Below are 14,136 nucleotides of genomic sequence, written 5' to 3' on the forward strand. Positions count from 1 at the left end.
TTTTTTCTTTTTTTACTTTCCTGTAGCTACCAACCTTCATCCATTTCATGAGCACATCTAACAGCATTATCCCCAGAATATATCCTAAATCTGACCACTTGTCACCATATCGTCTGCTAACACCATAGTCCAAGGCAATAACCTCTCATTTGGACAGCTATATAAAGGAATGGCCTCGTTGTTGCTCTTTGTTTTCCTCCTTGTCTCCTACAATCCTTTCTCCACATTGAGGAGTAAACATAGATTTAAAAACTTTGATTATTAACCCCCCTCCCCCCCCAAACATGGCTAGTTCATTCCAACTGTAAGGCCTTTACACTAGTTTTTCCTTCTGTTTGGGTTATTTTTTCTCCCAGATCATCACAATGTTGGCTCCTTGCAAGTTTTGGTTCTCAATTCAGATAATAGCTCCTCAGAAGCTATCCTGACATCTTTCCTTTCTTTCTTAATAGGTGATCACTGTCTGAAATTTCCCCAACTTTCCTTTCTCTTCTTGTGAATTGCCCCCTCCCCTCTCCCATGAGGGCAAGGACTTTATGCATCTTGTTTACTACCATATTCCCAGTGCTTAGTATGGAACCTGATACTCAGAAGGTTTACAGGATTATATGGCTAGATGACACAATGAAAGAATGAATGATTAGATACATGTGCTGTAAGTGTTTCTGCAGCCAGAGAAATTATGAATTATTTCATCCTGAATGAATTTTACATAGATGCTTATTTTAGAATTAACCATGCTAATATTTTTTTCTTTTTCTTTCATGTTTTCTCTGTCATAGATTATAAGCTCTTAAGTGTAGGAGGTATGTCTCCATTGTTTTCAGCTTCTGATAGAATGCCAAATATCATTTTAGTACTTATTGTCGATGGAATTGAAAATTCAATTAATATCCTCTGAAATTATAGTAATTTTATATATGTGTGAATGTATATACATATAAATATATGTGTAAATTATATAAATTTGGAAAGCAGAGGTGTTTAAAATATGCCTTCCCCTTTTATCTCTTGTAGTTCATAATTGGACCCTGGAGGACACGCTTCAGTGGTTGATAGAATTTGTTGAACTACCCCAATATGAGAAGAATTTTAGAGACAATAATGTCAAAGGAACAACACTTCCCAGGTGAGTATTTATTATCCAAATGTATTTTTTTTCACTCAGGGAGAATCACATACTAGATGTTATTTTCAGTGCCAAAATAACATCAAAGGGCCAACCTCTGAGCATGTGGTAAATGTGACAAAAACATATTCATTTGATATGAATCCACCTTAATGAAAAACCTATTTGAATGGGTTAATGTACAGATCGTTCTTAATTGTATTTTTTTAGTAACGATAACCACTCCGTATTAGTGGCCGTAAGTTAAACCTCAAAAAAAAAAGTTTAATAAAATGTAAATAATAACCATTTTAAAATGTATATTACATAGAGGAACTCTATTATCTCATTTAAGCTTCATGTTAAAGTTAAGTATGTATTATCCCCATTTTACAGATAAAAAACAATCATAGAGAAGTTAAATATTTTGCCCAATTCAGCATTTGAACCCAGATAGATCTAAACCAATAAGTCTAGAATGCCACTTTATCCCTTAAATGTCTGGAATTATTTGTTACTAGTTTTCTAAATTTTATTTTCTAAATCTCCATTAGTTAACTTTAATAATTTTTAAAGATTTTTTTTTTTAAAGATTTTATTTATTTGCGAGAGAGAGAAGGAGCGGGGCAGGGGGAGCAGACAGAGATGGAGAAGCAGACTTCCCGCTGAGCAGGTGGCCCTACAAGGGGCTCAGGGTTCTGTCCTGGGACCCCGAGATCGCGACCTGCGCTGAAGGCAGATGCTTAACCCACTGAGCCACCCAGGCGCCCCGTTAAATGTTAAAATTTGCAATGGTTCTACCAGAACCTGGCCCAGAATAAGGTTGCTTATTTTTTATTTTTCTCTCAAATTTGTTTCTTGAATCAAAAAAGACTAATCCCTTGTTAACCGCCTTACTGTTACATGCGATGAAATGTGCGTATAGCATTTCTGATCAGTTTGCTTACACTGTGTTCAAGGAAGCAGCTGCTGTTGCTTTGGACTTTGGATCCAGTTGGTGATTTTCTATCTCCTGTAAATATCCTCTGAGCATTGATATCAGTATTTCCGAATTTACTGTGTACATGACTATAATGATGAAATGATGGGAGTAAGAGTTCAACGAGTGTGTATTGAGTATCTTCTGTGTTGTTCATGGTGTAACTAGGTGCTGGCAAGAAGACAAAAATAAGATACAGTTATTGCTTATTTATTTATTTATGAGAGAAAGGGGGAGTGTGAGGAGAGGGTCAGAGAAAGAATCTTAAGCAGGCTCCACACTCAGCAGAGAGCCCCACGTGGGGCTCCATCCCCCGAGCCTGAGACTATGACCTGAGCTGAAACCAAGCGTCAGACACTTAACCAGCTGAGCCACAGAGCACCCCCAGTTTTTGGTCTTAAATAAGACAAGTTTCTAAGTTCAAACAGGATAGTAGAGCATTAAAAATAGGATATTAGGTGTTTTTATTTTGAGTTCTATGTTACCCTGGTTATGAGGAACTCAGTATTTTTCTTACATTGTCTTGTGGTAAGTTTCTTTGTATGACAACAGCACAAAGTAAAATAGGTTGATTGGTGTTTTGGCAATAAGTGTTACAGCCACTTTTTTCTTTTGGTTAAGTAAAGGTTATCACCAATAACTCAAATTCTAAGAGAATCATTGAAATAACATCACAGTCAAGATCAATTTTTTAAATAGTGAACATGTTACTAGGAAAGACAAGTTACAAATACAGAAGTTCAGCTTCCAGGTAAGCCTATTGGAGCCTTTTGGAGTGGAGGAGAAAGGAAGACTCCATCAAGCCCCTTTTATATGGTAATGGCACTTAGATGAGTCCACTTAAAGGAGTAGTTTCCATTAACTTAATGATGTGAGTTATAGAACTTTTTGTAGGGTAACTAGATACAAGAGCTATTGATAAGAATATATAAGAAAATGTATTACACATTACAGATGTACACGTGCCTACAACAATTCATTATGTTTCCTTTCTGTGACATTAAAATATTGTCACATCTGCAATAGGTAGTGAAAATTATATTTTATGTTAGTTCTCATGGTCATCCTAAGCTTTTTACTGATTTTCTATACTCTGAGCTTCATATTAGCAGAACTGATATTAAGGCTCTCTTCACCTGACACATCCTCCTCATTGCTTTCAGACCTGGGTGAACCTCCCTGACATCCTCACCCACTTCCACCTCTGGGTTCATACTGAACTTTGTATAAAACCGTTTTCTGGTATCCTTTTTACTACATCTCATTGTCTTTCTTAAATTTAGTCTCTTGATATTGTTGCTATTAATTCATTCATGCATCCATCCATGCATTCATTCATGTATTACACAGACATTTATCAAGCATCTACTTTTGCCAAGCATAATGCTAGGTGTAGGGATACAGGGACAAGACATAGCTTTGCCTTCAAACAGTTTGTTCACTGTCACATTAAAGGTGTAACAGGAGCATACACAGAAGGGACGAGCAGAGATGAAGGAAGGCATTTTGTGAAGGGAAAGTTAAGAGTTCTTTACTCCCTGAAGTTTTACAGAAGCCTGTAGCAGTTGTAGGAGGCTTTGTAATTTCTCCATACTTAGAGGTTTTGATACCTTCCAAAATAAAATGTAGTGGATCAGAGTACAGTTGTTGGAATCACACATATTTGGATTTGAATCCCTGCCCTACCTCTTACTAATTATGCAGCCTTGGGCAAGTTACTCAAGCTCTCCTACCTTAGTTTCCTCATTTATAAAATGGGAAATCTATATATACTAGAGGTTTTCTTGAATTTTGACTAAGTCCTTGATACAGGACCCAGCATATAGTACATGCTTGTTTTTATTGTCATTGTTATTAACAGTTTTATTATTATTAGACTTTGTGTTATAAGATTTTTATTGGCATCATACTTGGTTGTTAAGAAATCTTAGTTGATGACTGGGCTACTTGGATTTGAATTTCAAAACAAAGTGTGCCTTTTGGCCCCTTAAGTGGTTCTTTCATGGCTGGTGAAATGGTTCAGTACTTTTTATTACATAAATCCCTCCTTTCTCTCCCCCAGCTATGAGGACTTCTTACTCTCACTTATGACTTCAGTGGACTTTAATTTTTAAACAATTTACGTATTAGAATGTAAAGGTATAGGTTTTTTAGATACTTTTAAAGAAAAATGATATGATCTAAATTGAGAACTATATTTTAAAGTCTGCTATTGATGTTAAGTAAATCATTTACAGTGTTCTTTTTCACTGTGAAATGATAGTAAAATGCCAGAGGTAATTAATTAATGGTTGTGAAATACTTTTGCATTTGATAAATTTCTACATCCTAGTAAATTATAGCATAAGGTACCTTAGAAAACAAAAACATCAACATAACAAATAAATAATTGGCATACAGGGGTGTTTGTACGGCTGAGTTTGCACTGGAAGGTTTTTGATACATGTTAATAAAGTATTAAAGTATTAAATCACATGGATGAGCTACAGCGGTCATCACTAATATGCAGAGTATTAAATGTGTTGTTAAAATATTTAAGTTTACATACTACAGATATTCTCACTTAATATGTATGTATTTTTTTAAATAAACAGGATAGCAGTGCATGAACCTTCATTTATGAGCTCCCAGTTGAAAATCAGCGATCGGAGTCACAGGCAAAAACTTCAGCTCAAGGCACTGGATGTGGTTTTGTTTGGACCTCTGACACGTTAGTATTCTCTCTCAGAGTCTGATGCAAAAGAATAATCAGATCATATATTTATTTAAAAAAGAAAGAAAGAACACTAGAAAATCATTTATTAGCTATAAAGGAAATGTCATGTATCTTAAAAAGGTTTATAGGGTGAGATTTTCTGTCATTGAAATGTGGAGTGTGAAATTTCCAAGCTGGTTACTGATGTAAAAAGTAAAAACTATGTTTGTTGATAATTTAGAATTAAATTTCTAGATTTGGGACTTTAGATCTTTGTAACAGTTTTAATGTTGATACCATTATAACTGGATATTCACTGAAGGATCCCTTTCAAAAATGGTACAATGTAACCATTTCCATGGCACAGAGTAATACATCCTAACTTGATTTCATTTATCACCAGGAAAAGGATTTTCTAGATAGAGATGAAAAGGAGAGATCCACTTGAAATTTTACATGGTAACAGACTATTCTGGCAGAAGCACAAGATGGAAAATGTTATTTGGTTGTGTTGAAGAACATTTAAGAAATTATTATGTCATATTTGTAAGGAAAATAAGCCTTGTATTTCTTTACTTTTGACAGGAATACTTCTTTCAGAAAGGAAGTTTAATATATTTAATTTCAAATTGTAAAAAGCTTTGGGGGAAAGTGTTTGAAGAGTACACATTTTAGAGGAATTATGTTCTATTTTTTTCAGAAGCCAAAAAGGAGTAACAAAATTAATACAAGAAAAATGGCTTTCACAGATGATAAATTAGCAAACAGTTGTTTATTTTACCTCAATTTTTGGAGTTAGGAGACTTGCAGGTTTCTGTGCTATGGTTTTGGGGGTGGCCCTGCTGAGAAAGGGTTCCTGGAGCTGTTGGATAGATTCCATGATTGTACTGGTGGTTCTTTTTGGCTCAGGCTGAGAGCAGCTGGTGAAACAGCTGGAACACTCCGCTTTGTGAGAGGTGGTGGAAATGCACTGCTGTTGGAAATTACAAACCCTAGGAAGCAAAACCCTCCTGAAATTCCGGGCATTCCACACAGATGACACCCTGAGTTTCCTACTGAATCTCTTGGGGGTTGTCTGCCGTGAGATTCTGATATTTTCATGGGACTGATTGGTGAAAATAGGAATTAAGCTCTAAAACTTGCCTCTCTGTACAACTTGGTCAGGGATATTTATATTTTATTAATCTGGGAACAAATCACCCGCTAAGCCAAAACAGTATTATATTATCATTTGAAAAGAAACCAAACTAGTCTCAAAGAATGTTGAAAATAAATGTTTTAATAAACAAACCAGTGAAGAAGTTAATGATGCATTACCTTTTTAATGTGTTTGTCTTAGAATTATTATTTGAGTGAATGAGCCCTGCAGTTGGAACACGGGCATTAGATTTATAACAAACTAACATAAAATGAACAGAGATATATTTTAAAGGAGTTTTCACTGAAATCTTTTTCAGTTTGTGGTAATTATTATAGAATTTGGGACTTCTCTGCCTATTTATTGTCATTTCTGGTGATTCTGTTTTGGCCTGAACAGGGTTCATATTTGAACTAGAACTCGAGCTGAACTTCTCAGTCTGAGGCAGAAATAAAAATAAATCCTTTTGAGACTTTAGCATTCTGCAATGCGTCTGTTTCACTGTAGGTGTGCGCTCTGGAAATACGCAGCCCCGAGGGTCTCTGGCCTGGAGCATGCTGTTCATCACACTGTGTAAACATACACGAACCCGAGGAAGCGCAGGAACTTGTCCTGTCTGTAGAGCTCCTTATTTCATCACACATATAACATATCTTCCTGCTGGAGGCCTGGGCAGTTAGGTTGTTTTCCACTGTAAACTATGTCTCTTTGGAGCAACGAATACATTATATTGTATTAGTTATCTTTGTGTATCCTTCCAGAGAGCCCTCTGAAAATTAGTGTGTAATTAAGAGTCAGGGATAAACTAGGAAATTATTTAACTAGTGATTTCTGTGTTTTGTATCACTGAAGACAGTGGGCCCTGGCTCCTTACTCCTTGCTTTAGAAACAGTGCTGGAAATTACTGACCTGCCTGGTGGTAAAAAAGGTGATCTGTTCTTTCCTTCTAGTAACCCAGATTTCTCTGGCAAATAGCCACCTAAAGCATGACTTGTTATGATCATGTAACTCCTGCTTTCTCAACCGTGGCACTTCACGTTTTGGGCTGGATAATTCTCTGTTACTGGCAGAAGTGGGGCTGGAAATTGATTGTCTTGTGAGTTATTGGATATTTAGGAACATCCCTAGCCTCTCCCCACTAGACACCAGTGACAACTTCCCTATCCACTTTACACCTTCCCATCTGTGACAAGCAAAAATTGTCAAATGTCCACTGTGGGGGGATATCACCCTCAGTTGAGAATCATTGACTAATCTTAGTTACATGACTACTTGCTTGGGGAAAATGTTCTTCTGGTGAACGATTAGGCTTCCAGTGTATGTATCAAAGCATGAAAGCTCCCTAACTTGACTGAAGGAAAGCAGTTGGGGTGAGAGTGGTGGTACTCTTCTTTATGCCTCCTTTCACCTCACAGAGAACATGATTGGAGGTGCTGTTGGCTTTTTCACAGCTCCCCAGGACTTTTGTTACTATCTCCTATACCAGCAGGGGTGGAGTACATGCATGTGGGTTTATCTGTGCCCTCTGGTAGTTCTAGTGTATCAGACTGTTATAAGCACTTTGATTATTTGAAGAAAGAATTTTTAAAAGGCTAGAGCTTATTTATGGGAGGGACATTTTCACATTTGTTTTTAGATACCTACTCCTTTTTAAAAAAAATGCTTCTATGTATTGAGATTCTGTTATCAAAGATTAATCATCTGTAATTTTCTTCATAGGCCCGCCTCATAACTGGATGAAGGATTTTATTCTCACAGTTTCTATAGTAATTGGTGTTGGAGGGTGCTGGTTTGCTTACACACAGAATAAGACATCAAAAGAACATGTTGCAAAAATGATGAAAGACTTAGAGAGTCTACAAACTGCAGAGCAAAGCCTAATGGACTTACAAGAGAGGTGAATAAGTTTAAAAAGCTACAAGTCTTATTATTTATGTAGTCAAATACAGTTTGTGAAAATGTAATATGGGCATGGGCTTACACACTTTTACTTGGTTTGTTACACACATCAGTAATGTCTGTACACTTCATTTCGTATAGTTAGAAAAGTTATATTGTCCTGATTACAGATTTATATTAAAGGTATGCACTAGGGAATAAGCAGATCAGTGAAAATAAATCAGATATAGGTGGAATGATATGTGTAGTTCAGTTTTATTTTTAACATGATTTAGATAATAAAGAATTTCTTAAGAGTCTGTTTGCTGAAGAGTGATTCCCTGCTATCACTGTATTTTCAGCTCAGGATTACCCATATAGATGTATAGTGGGCTACCTGCTAGTTTTGGTATTCACATATAAGATTAATAGAAAATACTCTGATTTTGGATGGGAACATGTATTCTGCTGCTTGATACGTATTTATTCGTGAAAAAATGAAACTTTGGAAATTTTGGTGAGGAATTTTCATTTTTATCCTTCTGTAAGGCTTGAAAAGGCACAGGAAGAAAATAGAAATGTTGCTGTAGAAAAGCAAAATCTAGAGCGCAAAATGATGGATGAAATCAATTATGCAAAGGAAGAGGCCTGTCGGCTGAGAGAGCTCAGGGAAGGAGCCGAATGTGAGCTGAGTAGACGGCAATATGCAGAGCAGGAATTGGAGCAGGTATTTACATTCCATGAACAGTATTGTTAGGGCAGTGGTAGCGCCACTCTGAGGAGTTTTGTGGTTTTTTTTTTTTTTAGTTTTCTTTCTTTCTTTTTTTATTTTATGTTATGTTAGTCACCATACATTACATCATTAGTTTTTGATGTAGTGTTCCATGATTCATTGTTTGCGTATAACACCCAGTGCTCCATGCAGTACTTGCCCTCCTTAATACCCATCACCGGGCTAACCCATCCCCTAACCCCCTCCTGTCTAGAACCCTCGGTTTGTTTCTCAGAGTCCATAATCTCTCATGGTTCGTCACTGAGGAGTTGTTTTGTTTTTGTTTATAGTCTTCTGCATTTAGTGGCATTGTATATTATTCCTTAGTTAATAAAAGAATTGTTCATATTATTAGCGTTGATCAAAGCCCATATAGCAAAATGACAAAGTAATAATTTAAAAATAAAGTTACCATCATGTTCACTCACTTATGAAATCTTATCCCATGCCATGTTAATTATCTCCAGTGAATTTAAGGTATTTAACATCTGTGATATGTTTCAGTTTCCAGCTCTAACCTAATAAAGTATATCTAATGTTAAACCTCTCTGCAAAGGTAAAGAATCTCTATTATATATTTGAATCCTGTTAAATGGCTTTAGAACATAATCTGCTGAAAATTCTGAAGTTGTCTACAGATGCCTTTCCAGTATCTCCTGCTACCATGTGGTTACTCAAGATGGAATAAAAGCCTTCAGGCATAGCACATTCCTTCAAGACGGGGGGGGGGGGCAGAATTTAATTGTAGGCAGATCTTTTGGTTTTCTGTTCTTGCTATAAAATTACCACTAACTTCGTGGCTTGAAACGACACACATTTATTATCTTACAGTTCTTAAGACAGAGTTTAAAATAGGTTCACAGGGCTGCATTCCTCTGGAGGCTCTAGGGAGGATCTGTTTCCTTGCCTTTTTCAGCTTTCAGAAGCTGCCTGCATTTCTTGGCTCGTGGCCCCTTCCTTCATCTTCAAAACACGTCATTCCAACCTCTGTTTCTGTGGTCTCATCTCCCTCTTCTGATTTCGACCCTTTCTTTTCTGATAAAGAAACTGCGGGTGAGAAGGCTTGCCCAAGATCAGAGTGCCTCAGTTGTAAAGCAGGGCCAAGAACCTTGGTGTTCTGTCTCCTTTGCTTTGTGCACTGTTGCCTTCTCAGCCAGGTGCTAAATAAGGAATAAGAATTATGTGATGAATGAGTTTCAGTTTCAACTCCTGAGGAAATGTTCAGTTTCCTGAACATTCAGTTCAGGAATGGAAATGCATCCATTCCTCTGTAAATAACAGTGTAATTCAAACTAAGGATTAGAATTTAGGTCAGATGATAAACTTACGAATAATAGCAGAGAAAATAGTTAAAATAGTTGCTGTTATTGGAAGGTCAGGATTTCCAAAATTTTGAAACATTGACAGTCAATGAAAACATTGTTCAGCCTCAGTTAATGGTAGAAATATACCAGTTCTGTGTTAAATGTGTTGCATTTAACACAGTAATGCATTACTGTTTCCTTCAGGATTGTCGTTTTTGGTAGGATTTGTCTGCCTGAACGCAGCCATCTCTTCTATTCATAGCTAGCTATTGTTTCCCTGATACCCCTGGCATCTGTTTGTTGGATCTTTTCCCTGTAAGGAGTTTGTTCTCTTAAGTTAACGCCTACATGTATTTGATGGTCAGGTCCTATTTATCTGACAAACCTTATCTGTACAGAATGTAGTAAGGAACCAGGGAGTTAACAGGAAAAAAAAAAAGGAAGAAAGAAAGAAAAAGGCTTAGCCAAAATTATAGTGTGTCCAAGAATTAGATATTATGCCTTTTATTCCTGTGAGAACTCACTGCCTTTTCCCACCAAGGCTTCTAACTCTTGGTTTGTTCCCAGTACTAAACTAAACAGCTTGTTAGCTATTTTTCTGCACTTTATAGGTTAGAAGGAACAAATCAGAAAGCAGTAGTGGTAATTTGTCTACAGAGACATAAACTGATAGCAGAATTTTACAGGTGACTGCCTCACAGTGAGGGAGAAGACGCCCTACAAAAGGGATTCCCCAAAAGGGATTCACAAACATTCTAATTTGAAGTTTTTCGCAGAAAGGCATTGCACACCGCAGTAGGCCTTAGGATCACCACGATATGTCCCAGTACAGATGTAATAATCCTAATGAGATCCTGAGTCAGTAAGGGGTGGTTTAAAGGAGTTAAGTGGGTATTTAAATGAACTCTGTCCAACAGGATTATAGTAATAAGAAACACAGTTTTAACGATTGCGTACTGCGTGCCAGAAGTTTATGCTATGCACATTATGGGTGGTTTGCTCATAAATTTTAATCCTCACGATAAATAGATATTATCCTCATTTATAGATGAGATGTGCAGAGAGGTTAAATAAGTTGCCTGAATTTACACAGCTCTTCCATGGCAAAGGCAAGATTTTGTGTGTTTTATTCCAAAGTCCATGTTTTCCCGTACTGCTATTAAAAGTTTTGTTTCTAGAAGTAAATTTCACTGGGAAGCTAATTTATGTATAATGTCATATAATCTACAGTTCCACATAGTTTGAAGTATTACTGTAGCTTGTCTGAGAGGTAATCAACTTCTCAGAATTACAAATCAGGAGTATCAGGCACATATATTGTATAGTGGTGCTATTTTTTCCCTAAAACAAAAACTTTGGGGTGAATAATAGTACCACTTCATATTTTGTATGGTTTAAATACTTTTCACATAAATTATTTTGTTCTTAAAGTTTCAAGAAGACCAAAGTCAGGACAAGTCATACTATATGCCTGTTCTACATGAGACAATAAACCTCAGATCAGAAAGTGAAGAAGTGGTGAAGGTCACAAGGGTAATAATCATAAAGTTGGGTCCAGAGCCATGTTTTCAGGTATTTAGGGTTTGGATACCATGTTTTTACTTATTGCTGTTTTATTCCTGAGACACGAATATTGTGTAAATAATTATATTTGTAAACAATTTAATAATTCATCATTTGCAAAAGCTTTTAATTACTCATTTTTTTCTGCATCCATTCCTCTGTAAATAACAGTGTAATTCAAACTAAGGATTAGAATTTAGGTCAGATGATAAACTTATGAATAATAGCAGAGAAAATAGTTAAAATAGTTGCTGTTATTGGAAGGTCAGGATTTCCAAAATTTTGAAACATTGACAGTCAATGAAAACATTGTTCAGCCTCAGTTAATGGTAGAAATATACCAGTTCTGTGTTAAATGTGTTCATTGAGTTCTTTTAGGGGAAATAAACATAATAAGGAAAATCTTTATGATTAAAGAGAAAAACTTGAGTGAAATTTGAGATAGATTCTTTGTGTAGTTCCTTGACAATGAAAATTGTATAGAAATTTTAGCTTTAAGATCTTGTGAGAAAGAGGGCCTGCTAAGCTATACATTATAGTGTTGTATGGAACTCCATGTCATAGGACCTGACCTCAGATTCTCTCTTCCTGAAAGATTAGCAGGGACGCCACACGGCTTACCCAGCCATTTTATTAAACACAGTATTGTCCCAAGCGCTTTGCACAGTTTAATGTGTCAGGCACATGTTGCTTAGGATTTGTTTTTAGTGAGTAGGCGGAGTAAGTAAGTAAGCGATCTTACCCTTACTTTTAATGTCTGTACTTAGTGTCCCATTGTAATTTTTTTTTCTTCTAATTTTGGAGTTTAAAAAAAATACTTCTCAAACATAATTTTCTTTCTGCACTATCTCACAACTGTTCTATTTCTTTATCAGAAGAAACTTGTGTATAGTACTCTTATTAGTTTATTCTGGCACACAATACAGTTTATTTAAATTAGTTGTGTTTGTTCAGATCAGACATTCTTCTGCACGTGAGTTGAAGAGTAGAGTTTTTAGTTACTTTACTTAGCTTTGAGAAAAATAATTTGCAGGTGTGGTGCTCCAGAAGCAGGAGGCTCCACAGTGCATTCATGACTTTGGAGGTCTTGAGTGTGTGTTCATAATTCCTTATATTCCATCACATATCTTTACACATCTTTAGCTTGAGCTCTTGCTAGTTTTTAAGTGAATCTTATCTAGAATGGATTGTCTCTTCTTTCTGTGTTCTTTTCTTAGGCTTTCTTTAAGAGTTTTTTCCTTAGCATTTAATACCAGCTGATGCACTAAGCATGTTAGTTCTCTAACTATTTATTGTCTGGCTCCCCTAAAGGGCAGCTCGAAGGAAGACTTTAACATCCTGACACTGAAGCCTATGCATAGTTTCTCATGGAAAAATCAAGTAGAGTCTCACTCAGAATCTATTTTCTTGAAATTTACACATGGTCTGCAAATGCTGATTTATCTACTTTCTGGTATGTTAGAAGCAGCGAATTAAGTAGAAGTGGGTGAAACAGACTGTAACAGACAGATGTGCTTATAACAGTGAGAAATAACTAACCATAAAGAAGGTGTCATAAAAAAACTTCGAAAAACACTATCATTACTCTAAAAAGTGAATGTATAGTTAAATGGCTTACAGTAATGTCTCCTGGGAATAGTAGAAGGGGTAGTAGGGCAGGTATTCACCATATTTTGGATACTTCTTTATATTCTATTCCATAAACAAAAAAATACATTATGAGAAGAATATAATCCATTTTAGTTTGTATGTGTCTGGAATTTTCTTCTGTCCACTGAGTCTGGCTGTTAAAAACTAAATAATGCAACTTAAGATATATGTAAGCCCCTTTTACCCTTTGGGCTTTACAGCTTTGCTTTGTGGGTTAAGATGCACTTGAAATTTCAGCTCTAGTTTTAATGTTAGAAATATATTTTTATACTTTGTGATTTTAAAATACAAGGAGCATAATGAAAATTGCTTTTTCTCTTAATTTTGGTGAAATCTTAATTTCTTAAGATGTATCTTAATTTAAGTATCTTCTTTAAAAAAACAAATTTCTCTCTCTTTCTGTCTCCATTTCCATCTTCCCCCAACCTTCTCTTCATCCCTTTCTTTCCCTCTCCCCCCTCCTTCCCTTACAGGTTCGAATGGCTCTAAAAAAGGCTGAAAAAGAATTTGAACTCCGAAGCAGCTGGTCTGTTCCAGATGCACTTCAAAAATGGCTTCAGTTAACACATGAAGTAGAAGTACAGTACTACAATATTAAAAGACAAAATGCTGAAATGCAATTAGCTATTGCTAAGGATGAGGTACTCTATTATATTTCAAAACCTAATAAATTTCTAAAGAGATTAACCAATTGAGATACAAAGGTCTGAATAAAAATTGTATTATTGTAGCTTCTTTTTGTGAATTGGAACTTACTGCATAAATTGACTCTCGTAGTCATAGGTTGTAGAGTAAAATTACCTTATTTAGAGAAGTGTATACCTTTCAGAATGACCTTAGTGTCATTTAAAAATCATCCCTATTATCATTGTCATAAATGTTTTATACAGAGCTTTTCTCCTCTAGGTTGCTGCTTCATATCTGATTCAGGTTAGTAGTTACTAGAAATTAATGTCTGACTCTTATTAAATTGTGTGAAATGAGATTAAGTTTTAATCTGATTTCTAGCAAAAAAAAAAAAGCTCAGTTCACTCACTAACACCTCACTG

At 35.8% G+C, this 14,136-nt stretch overlaps 1 protein-coding gene across 3 annotated transcripts in view; it reads left to right on the top strand.

Annotated features, from left to right (window-relative positions):
- The window catches only part of STIM2 (stromal interaction molecule 2), a 139,504-nt gene that overhangs the window by 111,751 nt on the left and 13,617 nt on the right, over window positions 1-14,136 (top strand). For 2 of the 3 annotated variants that reach the window (XM_027599130.2, XM_027599132.2), the window contains 6 exons: window positions 1,018-1,129; window positions 4,682-4,797; window positions 7,640-7,817; window positions 8,348-8,525; window positions 13,561-13,728; window positions 13,994-14,017. In XM_027599130.2, the coding sequence (XP_027454931.1) occupies window positions 1,018-1,129; window positions 4,682-4,797; window positions 7,640-7,817; window positions 8,348-8,525; window positions 13,561-13,728; window positions 13,994-14,017 (776 nt within the window). The remainder of the gene's footprint in view (window positions 1-1,017; window positions 1,130-4,681; window positions 4,798-7,639; window positions 7,818-8,347; window positions 8,526-13,560; window positions 13,729-13,993; window positions 14,018-14,136) is intronic. The other variant, XM_027599131.2, reaches the window with a different exon arrangement.

Source organism: Zalophus californianus, chromosome 2, assembly GCF_009762305.2.
Source record: "Zalophus californianus isolate mZalCal1 chromosome 2, mZalCal1.pri.v2, whole genome shotgun sequence".
NCBI classification, from domain to species: domain Eukaryota; kingdom Metazoa; phylum Chordata; class Mammalia; order Carnivora; family Otariidae; genus Zalophus; species Zalophus californianus.